The 14,022-nt window shown below is 37.7% G+C and overlaps 1 protein-coding gene across 1 annotated transcript; it reads right to left on the bottom strand.

Annotated features, from left to right (window-relative positions):
* Window positions 1–108: 108 nt before the first annotated feature.
* Window positions 109–14,022, bottom strand: pmelb (premelanosome protein b). The gene is made up of 13 exons (XM_003457075.4): window positions 13,899–14,022; window positions 13,762–13,824; window positions 11,835–11,930; window positions 11,539–11,685; window positions 11,210–11,338; window positions 10,544–10,705; window positions 9,901–10,233; window positions 7,758–7,985; window positions 3,873–4,010; window positions 3,672–3,774; window positions 2,436–2,641; window positions 2,245–2,335; window positions 109–946 (listed from the first exon to the last, which is right to left on the bottom strand). Exons 1-13 carry the CDS (start codon window positions 13,987–13,989, stop codon window positions 784–786), a joined length of 1,950 nt encoding a protein of 649 aa, XP_003457123.3. The 5' UTR covers window positions 13,990–14,022; the 3' UTR covers window positions 109–783.

The raw sequence follows: 14,022 nt of genomic DNA, 5'->3' as shown, positions 1-14,022 counted from the left end.
CAACAAAATGATGGAACTCCAAATTTTGAGCTATAATTTTGAAGTTTCGGTATATCAAGCTCAAAGCTTGGCAGTATATATACATGGATATATTATGTTTTCTTAAACATTAACAATATCTATTATAATCAGAAGATAGACAACTAATTGGTTTCAATTTCAATTACTTCAACAGAAGCCCAGTACTTTTTTCTACCTGGTGTCATTAATTCATGCGTGAATAATCATCAATAATTTAGAAAGAATATATCAGTATCTCAGCCGTATCTCAAGGCTGTTATTTATCACTGATGAGAAATAAAATGAATTAATTGTGCAGTCCTCTGGTTACCAAATAGTATTTCTTTTTTTTCCTACTTTTTACTAATGAAGAGTTAGAATGTGATGGAATGCAAATACACAAGTACAGAAAGGTATTGGGAAGTACTTCTTTAATCCCCCAATAAGCTCTGCAGAGCATCAGTGTAGTCACTTTATTTGCAAAAAAATAAATGAGAGACAACTTAAAACAACTCTTTTAAGTAATGTTTATTGAAAAAACATTGAAATTTTGTCCAGATTTAAGCATTTATATCTACCACACTTGCTTTAAGTAGGTACAAAAAAAAGATCAGCACATGTCTAAGGTATAATTCTGGAAAATTGTTTGATTTCATCCTAAATATAACACATCAGTGATGTCTGTAATTCAACAGATGCTTAAAAAAAGTATTTAAAAAAAACATCCCTGGTGCTTGTGACACGCATAACCACTTGTATTTGGCTGTGTGAGGCTGTGATGATTCACACCGGCCTGTCCTGCAGCAGAGGGCAGTTGTCCACGACTCCTCGCCGGTTCAGGATGTTCCAGAAAGATGAGGGTCCAGAGGTGCTTTGAGCCCCGCGGAGCTGTGAGCCTCCAGACACAGTGACGTCTTCCTTCAGAGGACGGTAGGACTTAAAGCGCCTGTCGAGCAAAACACGCACACTCACAGGCTGTTTTCAAGCATTTATGATTTATTCATGTTAAAGTATGAAATAATAATGTTAACAGGGTTGCCTTCATTAGTAAACCAACAGATTCTTATATGCAGATCACCTCCACTCTGCATTACTTTTTAACGATTTTAAGTTCACTGACTGTAATGTTGTGTTTTTCACTCTCATTACACTTTTGGTGTCTTTTTTGCTGCAGCAGGCTTCTGTTTAGCAAAGAAAAACCTCTTTATGCTACATGCTCAGCCCCAAAGTAAAGGCCTACAGATTTGTATGTCTTTTTACCAACATGTCATGTTTGTGCATCAAAGACTGTATATCAAAGATGGATGTAACCACAGTGACGTAGCACAAGCGGTCACCTTCATGTGAAAAACCACAGTTCCTCTCATGGCTGCTTTAGGCTGGTTCCTCAAGCGAGTCAGTCCCCACAGACTGAAATGTTAAAATACTGGACATGTTTACGGCCTGCTACAAATAAACACTTTGATTTCTCATTTTTATTTTGACCTTTCATAACGAGCTTAATGATGATATCTAAGTCAGCTGTTGGCTGCATATTATTTTTACCCTATTTTGCTGTATTCCTCTTAAAGTATATGAAACAAGAAGCACTTCGAGAGCACAACCCTTCGCAAAGGCAGCTCACTCTCTGGGCAATATTTACTTTTAAGGGAATAGTATTGTATGTTGTATATATTATATTGTAATATAATATATAATAAAATAAAGTGAAATTTGTTGAAAATGTGAACTTATCAAAAATATTTTTGAAGTTTTGTTTTGCAAAAAATAATATTTATTCATTTATTTATTTATTATAATATGTATTTAAATGGTTATAACACGTTACTGTAACATACATAAAAAAATCATAACCAGTGTCCTTTGCTAAATGTTGAATCCCCATATATCATTCCCTATATATCTTTTTGTTATTAATACAAACAATAGCAGTAAGAAACAGGGTTTTAAACAGATCTATATAACGTTGTTATCACTCTGACTTTCACATCAATCTCTTGACCTTGAAGAAGAGGAAAGAGGTCATGTGTGGCATGATATTTTAAATCTCTATATAGTACTTTCTAAAAGCTGACAGTACAGAGCACACTTGTAAGAATAATAGAATAATAGTTATAAGGCTTTTTGTCCATTTTTCAACCAATAAATCATTAAGTTCAATCAAGTTGACCTTGAAACCAAAAACAACCTCCTTGGTGGAGGTAATAAGCAAACAGCCATCGAGAAATAAGTTGAAGTTCTTACTTGTAAGAATATGCCACTATTCCGACTGCTAGAACAAATACCAGGACACCCAGCAGCATGGCGATAATTTCAGACGAGGACAAACCAGAGCCTGAAACAAGGATCACACTGTCAGGTCAAGGCAGACACATCAAATGCTGTCAAACCAAATCAGTTCATGTTACTGTTGTATGGGGGGTTATGTTGCATACCCATGTCAACGTGGACTTTGGCACTCGTGACAGCTAAACTGACATCATTGGCCAAGGAAACATTGATGCAGTAGACACCAGAGTCATCGAGGAAGTGGCGGAGCACCAGCTGGCACTCTTCTGATGGCTCCACCATGTTGCACACTGAGTGGATTGGCCTCAAGCACTCAGAATCCAAAAGCACACTGCAGACCTCTTTGGGAAGGCTGCAGGAGAAAGAAACCCCAGTGAGTAAAATCAAACTGTACACTTTGAAGTGTGCCTTTTTTTTTACTCATTTAAAGCTTCTTGCTTTGATTCTTGGACTCTACTAAATAGCTTTGCACTACACAGAGTTCAAAATAACCAGTTCTTAATCAGATACTGGTTCAACTGTCTTAAACGACCTGTTTTAAACGGGGGGGCATTGGAAACAAAAACATGAAATAGTGTAGGTACTGATGAGTGTTATAATGTTTCTTATCACTAAAGACATACATAAAGGCCAAAATCACATATTAGTCATATAGGAAGCTGAGGCCTCATATTTATGTTATTCAGCACATTCATATTGTGGTAGAAGAGGAGAACTGAAAGCAGGACAAAGTAGCTTGGGCTTCACATGGTCAAATTGTTTCTGCATGTCTGGATTTTCTTTCTTGTTTGGAATCATATAAGCAGGGACAGTCGTGAATCCATAGTGTCTCAGATATAGTTATTTGCACCGCATAATAACGCAGTGCAAATAATTCATTCTGTTATGCAAATAAGATCAAAATCTGCTGCTTTCTAATCAACATGGTTATCAGAGAGCACTTATTTCTCTATTTTATAGCCATTTACAATCGACTATAATAAAAAATAGACACTGAAAACAGATTTTAATGTTAAAAAAGGATTCATTTCTCCTGATTCAAATAGTTGGAATTGGTTACAGTATGACAGAGCTCATATCTTAGCAGATCATCTGTACGATTATGTTATCATCCCCCCAAAACTTCCTGAGGAAGCAGACAAACATTCAGCTACTCTCCCCTTGGCCTCAGACTCACACACAAAACACTTTGACAGTCAATGTTATCAGGAAGGCTGAGTGCTTAGAGCTATCTGGAGCCTGTATACAAAGGTTTGTTGTGCATAAACCATTCTTATTATTGGAAATGTTCCATCTCTGTGAATGTAATAAGATGAATAGATTTCCTTTAGAGGCTTTCATTTATTCTGTGGCAGCTTAAATCATGGTGCAGGACCACTCACCTTCCCAGGCAGGTCACAGTGACATCCAAAACATTTTTGTTCATCCTGGGTGTTGCCATCACTGAATTGTCCATGTGTACAATCTCTACTTTTTCAATTCCCTCTGAAAACAAAGACACAGAGAAAGAATCTCACTCATGATCACCTTTTAATTTATGTGTGTTTTTTACATTTAAGGAAAAAGGTACAAATAAAACTCACCAAATATTTCTATGCTGGTGCAGAAGGATCCATAACGATATATCACACAGTCGTCATCAGAGGATTTTTTGTCAGCATCCCTCTTAACCAGCACAACAACTGGAGCTTGTCCCGTGAGTGTGACTGTGCGCTTTGTGTCTGGTGAGAACAGCCAGAGAATTATTACACAAACAATTCATACTGGCATTTGTAATTTGCACCAAAGACACATCAGCAACTTTTGCAAATCGTTTTGGCTGCTGTGAAATAAGATTTGCAACATCTTTAATTTTACAACTGCATCAGGAGCGCAAACTGATGCAAAAGCAAGAAAATGCAAAAGATAAAACATTTTTATTGTGCCTTTGGTGACTCCAAATATCATTTTTACAAGCACAAACTGGAATAATTGATGATTTAAAAAAACAACAACAATGTTGCTGCATTTTATAATCTCATCAGTTTTTTGTTGTTGTTTAATCACTTTTTGTTGGTGATGATGATCACATTTAGCTGACAATAAGCCAACAATCGGTCATTTCTTGAATGATTCTGTGTTTACAACTGTTGGGTTCAAAATATTGGGAAGAAAATACAGGAGGAATGCAAGTAACCACACTGGTCCAGAAGATGAGTTCAAGCGATGATTTTAATGAAAAGCACACGCGTGGGAGTCACACCCTGCAGAACATCAAAGGTGTATCTCTCTGACAATGAACAAACCAAAGGTATTTACAGGGTCGGGTCAATACATCACCCCTTCATGCACTATGCACTTCATACAATACTTGCATACGTCAAATCAAAACCACAGACCCCCAGTTAACTTTTTGACCCATTTTAAAAGAACATTAGCTTCCATCTTCATCCAGGTGCAGTGCCCGCAACCACCGCCCCAACATAGCTGTTAGACATCCTGTACTTTCATCAAACCGTCACGTACACCCACAGAAAAACTGCAACCCTAGCAAAACATGCTTAAACTTTCACCTACAAAAATAAACCCACTACTATCTCTGTGTGCGTGTGGGTGCGTGTATGTCTGTGCATGTGTTCCTCTCGCCTTGCACCTTATTTGACCTCTCTGCTTATGTAACCAGGCTGAGGCCATCCTGTGTATAATGATCTTAACGTGTATGTAAAATGTATAAAAATGTATTAAACAAATGTTTCAATCTAATACCACTACTTAAAACTTAATAAAAGGTATACATAGATAAAAATAATAAAAAGAACAGAATACAAATGTACTGTAAGCGTGTGCAATCCCTCAATAACTCATGTCATCCTCACAGTAGATTGGCTAATCATAGTGCTAACCAAAGGCTTGTAACCCTCAAAAGACGACTTCTTGAGTCTCAACTCCTTTAAAGACACAAAAATGCAATATGTGTAAACTAATCATAGGTGCACTTACAATGACAAATCCCCATTTAATTATACTGGCACCTGTAAATAAAGTAAATAAAAGTTAACCTGAAATTAATGCAAACTTTAAGGTAATACCAATAAATGCATCAATGCAAATGCTTGTTACTTGATTATGGTGCAATAGCAATAACAAAATAATGAAACTGGAAATAGTAAAATGAACTGATAAAAATGAAAATAAATGAAAAATAACATCTCATTTTCCTCACACAACATTACAAAATTATTTGGTTTTATAATGATTTTCCAATCAGTATTAGTATTCTTTTTGTTTATATATTTTTAAGACAGATCATACAATGTTTAAGATTTGGAATTGATAAATGAAACCATATAGAGACAGACAAATTTAAGGATAAATCAACATAAAGTGTGTTGGTAAGATGCTGGAACAGCATTAGCGCTCCTTGGCATTGATTGGCCACGTCTCTGGCACGCTGCTAGAGGGATGAAAACAATTTTTCCCAAAGATGTTCCCTCATTATGTCACAGACCTGGATCTCAAATCCAGGGGTTTGACTTATTGGACCTTTTTTGTTTACTTCAAGTCTGAGTTCTGTTCTGGTTACTTTTGTATTGAGTTAAGATGTGTTACTTTATCCGGTTCCTTGTGCTTAATTATTTTTTACCTTCCCCATGCCTTGATGTATTTCATTATGTTTTAGTTTAGTCTAGTCTGTTTAAATTCTTCCAGTGTTGAGTTCATTTATGTTCTTGTATTTTCAGCCTTTTTAGTTCTTAGATCAGTTTTCATGGAATTTGTTATTAAAATGTTTTGTGTTGAGTTCGTTTTACTTTTGTTATCCAGATTGAGTTCAGCTGTGTCTTGTTACACGTTTCGTGTTCATACATTGTCAATCTTCTCTGTCCTTTGTTGTGTTATCCTGTGTTCCTGTGTGTTTCCACCCAGTGTGCTCCCAGTTGTTTTCTCCAGCACTTTTTTATTTTATTTTCTGAACATAAAAGGCTTATTTGTTAAATAAATTTGTCTGCTTCTGTGCTGTGTATTTGGATCTTTTTTCCTGGACTCTTCATGAAACATTTGGTGTTTAGATCAAAGTGATGGACCATTTGTCTAACAAACCAGTCTATCATCCGTCATGGGTTGAGATCTGGTTATTGTGAAAGCCATAGGATGTGATCCATCCAGTCATCTGGATCAGCCATTTCAGTCTTAGTAATATGACAAATTAACCATTTTTCCTGCAAATAACATGGGGGTCCACGTTTTAAATACTTTTTCTTTAACATGTCGCCTCTTATTTTGGTGCGTTTTGTAGCTTCATAATCAAATCACATGGAATAAGGAAAAATGGACTGTGATCTCCCAGCCAGCATGCAAATTGCATGTAAAGATGATAAAGTCCAACAGAGCAGTTTTAATTTGCTCAGCTTGCTGTGTACAATGGTGGTGTTTCAAAGAAGATTTACATCACATTTACATTTGAGGAAATCACTCAGTGATCTTATCCTGATCATCTGACAGTTCGCTTGCTGATATGTTTTGCCCTTTAACAGGATGCTTTGTTGTTTTAATAAGCTCCAGTATTTGACAGTGAAAGTATCTGAAAGTAATAGATATTTAATAGATTCCCAGATAGTTTTCTAATCCACTCTAGCCACGTCTGTAGATGGACACGTGCGCCATGCACGTGGCAGCTGCCAGTCCATGGTGTGCATGAAGTAATCCATGAATTGTCTCTTTGTGCAAAACAAGAATCTCAACTGATGTATGACTGTAACGCGTGACTGCTGAGTCACTCTCAAGTCATTCACTGGCTTGACAAAAAGGAAAAGTGACAGACGGTTTAGACGGTCTAGTTTGGACTTGATGTTGAACATTTAGAATCTAAAATCTATATCCTCATATTATCTTTTTAAATCTATAACTGCTGGTGTGAAATGCAGACGTTCAGTGCAGGTTACAAGTTTTTACATCCAACAATGTCATTTAGACTCTTAATGTATGCTAAAATACATTTTTATAAGCATTAATATCTCTGTCAGAGTTTTTAAAGTTTCAGTAACAGCAGGCCGTTCAATTTTGGAGTTTATTTTTAATGTATGTGATGAATGAATAATTTAATGTATGTAATGCAATGAATCACCAGTTCACAACAAGAGTCATCTGAAGTTGCTTTATAGTATAAAGAAAAGACCCTAAAATTTTAGTTACAATATAGCGAAAGAATCCAACGAACAGACCAATCAGATCACTTGTGAGGAGCACTTGGCCACAGTGGGAACAAAGAACTCCGTCTCAGGAGGAAGAGACTGCCGTTTGAGGTTTGGATTTGAGGTTGAGGGACAAGAGGAGGATGGAGAGACCAGGTGTATAAAACAACTGTACATAATGCAGAAGCCTGTGTGAGTTTTATGTGTACCAATGCTGCGTGTGTGACCTCACGTGTGGCTGAGATTAAAACATTTATCTTCCAGGAAACTTTTGACCATTTTCATGCAAATGTTGCTCACCTGCTGTCAGCCTGCTCCCCGCCTCTCTGTGAGCTAGCAGCTGGTTGATGGGAGACGGAGTCTTTTCCACAGTTGGCGTTTCCTGGGCCAGCTGAGTATTGGGGGCGGTGGAGGCCTCGTACTCGGTGTTGTCCTCTTCCGTGTCCGAAGGAGCAGTGTTAACATTTACACCAACTGACTTGGTGGAAACCAGTACAGGTCCAGCAGACGCCAGTACGGGAGCTTTCACTGCAAACATATTTATTTACGTTCATGAAGACAGGATCACTATTACTCACATCTATCTGTCTATCTGCTCTGCATTTCTCTCTCCTCTTTCCCCTCACTCCTGAAACAGTCAAAGCAGATGGCAGACTTCACTCAGACTCATCCCGTTGTTGGTCTCTTCCCCTAAAAAGATCGTTCTTCCTCCCTGTCATCACCATTTTCTTGCTCATTGTGGATCACTGGAGTTTTCTCTCTTTACCTTATGTTATAAAACACTTTTTGACAACCATTGGTGTGAATTGGTGCTTAATACATAAAACTAAAACTGTCTTCCATGTGAGGCCTCAGCTTCCTATATATAATTATAATGTAATTATTATTTTACAAGCACTTCCTGCATTTGCTCACAGTAAATTTTAATATTTTAAACTTGTGCTCATCTTGAACTTAACTTCTGATTATTGCTGACCCTGTCACCAGGGAGCAGCGTTTTACAAGTTGCTGTGTTAAAGTGCTTTCAGATGCACATTTTGTTTGCTTGTTTGTTTGTTTGTTTGTTTGTTTGTTTGTTTGTTTGTTTTGTTTTGTTTGGGGGGGGGGGTCCCTTTTCTGTTTAGCTCTAGCCCCATTTGCTTAAGACATTTTTCCGATTCAACTCCTAAAGAAGGATATGATTGACTAACTCCACCATCTTGTGGTTCAAATAGGTATTACATAAAAGTACAGCCTGGCCACAGTTTAACTTCATTTGATATCTCACATTATTATTTTATTTATAAAATCATTATGGTTGTTCTTTCACGTTTTGCTGATAGTTTTTAGACATTATATACGTTGCATAAAGATTTCAGTTTAAACATATTATTATATCTATTGCTGAAGGAAGCAATATAAATGATTTTTATTATGGGTATTTGTAAATACCACTGTTGTATTTGTCACATTTTTAACATGCTGTGAGTCTGAATGACTGCTACCATGACAGCATCTCTCTTGTAAAACAGATTTTTATGTCAATAGGACTTCCAAGTAAAATAAAGAGAATTAAGCAAATAAAATGTAGTGTAGTGCTTTACATTTTAACTACACTTTCACTTTGGCAAGCCAAAGGTCGCTGGTTTCATTTCCAGGTAGAGACACAAATCCCTTTGGGCAAGGTTGTATCAGGAAGAGCCTCCAGCATAAAACTTTGCCAAAGCAAACATGTGGAGTGACTCGCTGTGGGATCTGGCAAAATTCACTTTATTTTGGCTACTTTATTATTTTTTAATTCATATTTTCACTCCAAATGCTGAATTCATCAGCGAGTGAGAGTTAATGTAATCATCTATGTGCATAATAATACTGATACAGTGTCGACTTGACATTTGAAAAGAAAAAAATGAAAAAATCTAAATCTAGAGAATAATGAGAATAATATTTTTCATAAATGAATCAGACTCACTAAGACTAAAATCAAAAACAAATATCTGACGGCTGTATGGAAGCTGTTCAGGACTGTTGAGGATGGCCTCTTGAATATAATTATTTAACTAAGAAACTAAGATTGAGTGACAGCTCACCTGTCTCAGAGAAAGGTAGACTGGGATTTGCCATCTGTGTTAATGATAACTGATTATGTAATTTCGGAGGTTGCTGCTGCTCTGCCATTTCTTGCTTTCTTCTCGCTTTGGAGATGCATATGAGAATCGTATGAAGCTGACACAACATTGGTCAAACGGTTTAGGCTACAGTGGCTACAATTAGGACTCTTTATCAACCTCTGGCACAGACTAAAAAAAAGTTTTTCTAAAAGCACTTGCTCTGATGGCATGAGATATGTGTGGGTATTAAATGAATTACCACACTGTGCTCTGTTCAGTCTGTAGGACACAGGTTTTACATATATATATTAATGGGAATGTATGTTTATGATCCTTTAATAACTGTGTGTTACCTGTGGTGCCCTGATTGTTAGGTGGACCAGGGGTCTTGGTTGGGGTATCCACCGGTGGGTCACAGGCCTTGTCCGGGATGACCGCCTGGATCACCACTTTAGGTTTGAATGAGCCCGAGCTGATGTAGGTGTGAGTGACAGTCAGCTCTCTGGAAATCAGGGCCCCGCTTGCATCCCCAAAGTCCCAGTTGAAGGTGATGTCTGCGTTGCTGAGGTACTCGCTGGGGTCGTGGAGAGTGATGGTGAAAGCGATCGCCCTGTTCTGGATGAAGCGCATGTCCGCCGCCTCGATGTCATTGACTTGGTCCAAAGAGACAGCGAAAGGGATTTGATCTGAGGAGAACGCCAAAGCGTGATGTTAACAAATAAATGGGCAACAGATTTGCATTTTATGACTTTTTATGACTTTCTTGAGAGAACACGAGAGCAAATATTTCCCCTCACTCCTTTATTTTAGGCTTTATTAAGCAACAAACAGATTTATTATGTGTGCGCACCATGCTGCTTTTGATGAATGTTTCAGTTAGCATCTAATTATGCAGTGCAATCTTGTTTTATTTCATGCATATTTCTACCAAAATAAACTGTTTTGTTCCTTTGCCTGACCTGAACGCTATGTTTCTGTTTTCTGGCTGTTACTAACCAGTGATGGAGAACTGTGTGGAGGCATATCCCAAAGGAATGAACTTCTCTTTGCTGCGGTAGTGGTAGATAACGATGTCCATGGTGTAGGAGCCCAGAGGGATGTCATCTGTGCCGATAGTCAGGGAGGAGGAGGGCCCGTCCACCACCTGCCAGTACTGACCTGCCAAATGAGCAGCAGGAGCCCAGTGAGATAACACTGAACAGATCATTTTAAGAGAAACTGTAGTGCTTTTCAATGCTTTCTGACATGTATATACATTTAAAATGATTCATATATAATCATAATAAATCTCAGTACAAGAAAACAAAAGCTTCAGCTTCAAGTTTCTTCACCTCTCTTGAACATTGTCTGTTACTTTGGATGTTTAAACCCAGGTATTTAAACTCACCTGCCTTCACTACCTCGACTCCTTGTTTACCTTTCCACCTGTCTCTCTCTAATTCACACACATATATTCCTCTTCACTCGGGAGCATCTCCACCTCTCCAGGCTCTCCTCCACTTGTTCTCTATTCTCAGTACAGATCACAATGTAATCACAGCCCCACCTTCAGCCCATCTGCCACTCCCACTGCACACCTCACCACTGTCTCATTTTCCTCATAGAAGCATTTCATTTTGTTCTTCATCTACTCATTTATTAAGAGAAGTGAGCTCCACTCACCCCAGGCCTTCCACACAAACACGTAGGCGGGTTTCTTGTCTTTTTTCACTGGTGTCCCATCAGGGAACACAGCCTCCCAGTCTGTGTTCTTTGTTGGGTATACTGGCTCTGACTCAAGATGCTTTGTTCCTGTAACAAGAAGAGAAATTCTAATAAGTTATGATTTCACAGACATGCCCTGACATGCTGGTGTTAAATAAGTGATGGTGCAATGTGGAAAGTTATTACAGTTCATTACTATTCTTCCTGTGGGGACTGACCGCTGCAAAAAACTTGCACTGATTTAATAAATGCATTAAGTCACTGAGGGTCAAACGTGCATGCGTTACCATTAATTACGCAGTCTTCAGCCCAAACCACGTCTCCATCAGGCAGCACCTTTTGATTGCGAGGAAACTGCAGGTCAATAGTGAAGGTAACTCTGGCTCCAGTCAAAGTTGGGGAATCATTTCCAACATTAAACGTCACTTTTCCACCTGCCCCAAAGACAGAAATGAAAGTATCTGTCAGTATAATACTTCATTCAGGACAATAAACAAAAAAACAAATAAATAAATGAGAGAGAGAGAGTGACTGACTGACTGACTGACTTAGATTTAGATTAGATAGTTTACAACTGATGTACCTTTCCAAGAGTCTTTGTATCGCGGATCTCCATCTTTCCAGATTGGGTACATCTTGGTGTTCCATGAGGGGTAACGAGTGAAGCGGTTTTTGGACTCTGAAATATCAGAAATAAATATATTTAAAACAGAACACAAACTCTCCTCCATACTAACTATTTAATAGGTTATTGTGGGTTTACAGCCTCCTCGTAATTCTCTGTAATCTGGTAGTAATTAAACAGAACTGGTGCCATTAAAGGGAGTTGTCCCAGTCATTAAAACTAACTTTTGTAGTTCTCACAAACCTCTTTGTTGGTTCTTACAGCAGCCCAAAAGTCACTGTTGTTATTTATTTATTACTGGAGCTATGATTTGATTTATAAAATGTAGCTGAAGATGGATAAATAGATGAATGAGGGGTTTTTGCAGTATGGACCTCTGATCTCAATCCCTCTCATGTGATGCTCAGCTGAGTGTGTGTGATTAACAGCGTCACATGCAGGGTTGAGTTTGGATTAAACCTATTGGCAGACAAAGACTCTCCAATTATTAATTTAGCCTCAGTTATTTTACAGCAATCACATTCCTCTTTCAGTCAATTCATGGAAAAACTTGACGACCAGAGTGAGCGTTAGATGTGTAAAAAATTTACTCCGGAGCTGAGCCAGAATTTAGTGACAGCCACTCCACTTTATTATTTGTTCAAGTGTGGGTTTTGTTGCCCATCATTTAGCAAGAAAGCTCTTCGGGTGCTGGACAAGAGGAATTATTACAGCAATCGATAACTTCCAGCTCTTTTTTATTTACTTTATGTTTTTAAAGTGAGTGTTTCTGTGTTATTCACGTGTCATGTCGTTCATGCATGGTTGAGTGAAGAGGTCATGGGAAAAAGTAGCCTCACATCTTATAGACCAAAACATTGTACCGTGTTATCACACATGACTCTGCATATACATGTCGCTCTTTATGTTACTACACAGGTTGTATTTCTTATTTGTGAAGTGACAAAACATTAAGTTTAAATTCCCTCTCTGAGGAAACCTGTGGTCAAAATTAAACAGACACACTGAAGAAGCCTTTATCAAATATTCACAGATTTCTGTGGAAGTATGCAAAGTAGAGCCATTTTAGAGAGATAATCCTTCATTAAAAATAAGATTCTCAGTCAAAATAATCATCTGCACAAGTTTCATGGTAATACTACATCTAAATGTTTCAATTTTTACCCCACATTCATATTTCCCCTCAGAGGTTTCATAAAATAATCTAAAGAGTTGTGGCTTAGAAACAAGAAATAAATAGATTGTATTATTTTTTCTTTGTACAGTGAGCAATTTTCTAGTTTAAAAAAACAAATATGAAGGATAGCATGAAAGATATCAAATCAAATTTGTATTCTGAAGGTACTCGGACATTTAAAACTGTTGTGTGGATGGATGAATGTCATAAAAATGTAACTAAATCTGTGTAAAATACATGCAGTAATGTTTTAATCACTTTATGTTTTTTGCATAACTACAATCTGAGTAATAGAATGCTACTACATTACTACTACTACTTTAACCGAACAGTTCAGTTATTTGCAGAGATTCATATAACAGTACACAAGAACATTTTAACACACCCAAAACTCACAACATTATAAAAATGGTTTTCCAGTATGGCAGTAAAATGCAAGTTAAATATTAATGGAGTGTATGAAACTTGGGCATATTTATGATTATTAATTTCTTCATACTTCAGCTACTTTTACACAGTTGATTTTTAAAGCTTTCTCCGGGTTGTTTTGTTCATCTTTACGTTTGTGATGCTGAATCAAAATCTCATCCCAATACTGAAAATTCTCTCTTTAAATCTGAAGATTTCTAATCTAAATCATGCGTGACTCTGCATCTTTCTGTTACTGCTTAAAGCATTTTTAAATGAAAAAGCATTTTCTTTACTCACTTGCCACAGTTTGTGAAGCTGCTGCCAGCAGCACCAAAAGCACAGCAGACGTCCACATCATCTCTGTGAAATATCCCTTTAGTGAGCAGCAGGCGACAGAAAACTGGCTTTATAAACGGTCTGATGTTTGACCTCACGTGGTGCACTAGCAGCAGAAACGCCTCCTTCCTCATGATTCCTCCTCCACTCAGAGTTCGGGGCGCCTGGAGCGACTGGCCTGGTGTGCATAGAGTCAAAGCTCGTCTCAGGGATTACAGTCAC

Source organism: Oreochromis niloticus, linkage group LG20 (genome assembly GCF_001858045.2).
Source record: "Oreochromis niloticus isolate F11D_XX linkage group LG20, O_niloticus_UMD_NMBU, whole genome shotgun sequence".
Lineage (NCBI taxonomy): Eukaryota > Metazoa > Chordata > Actinopteri > Cichliformes > Cichlidae > Oreochromis > Oreochromis niloticus.
Note: the sequence above shows the minus strand (reverse complement) of the source record. Positions and strands in the feature narration are given on the sequence as shown.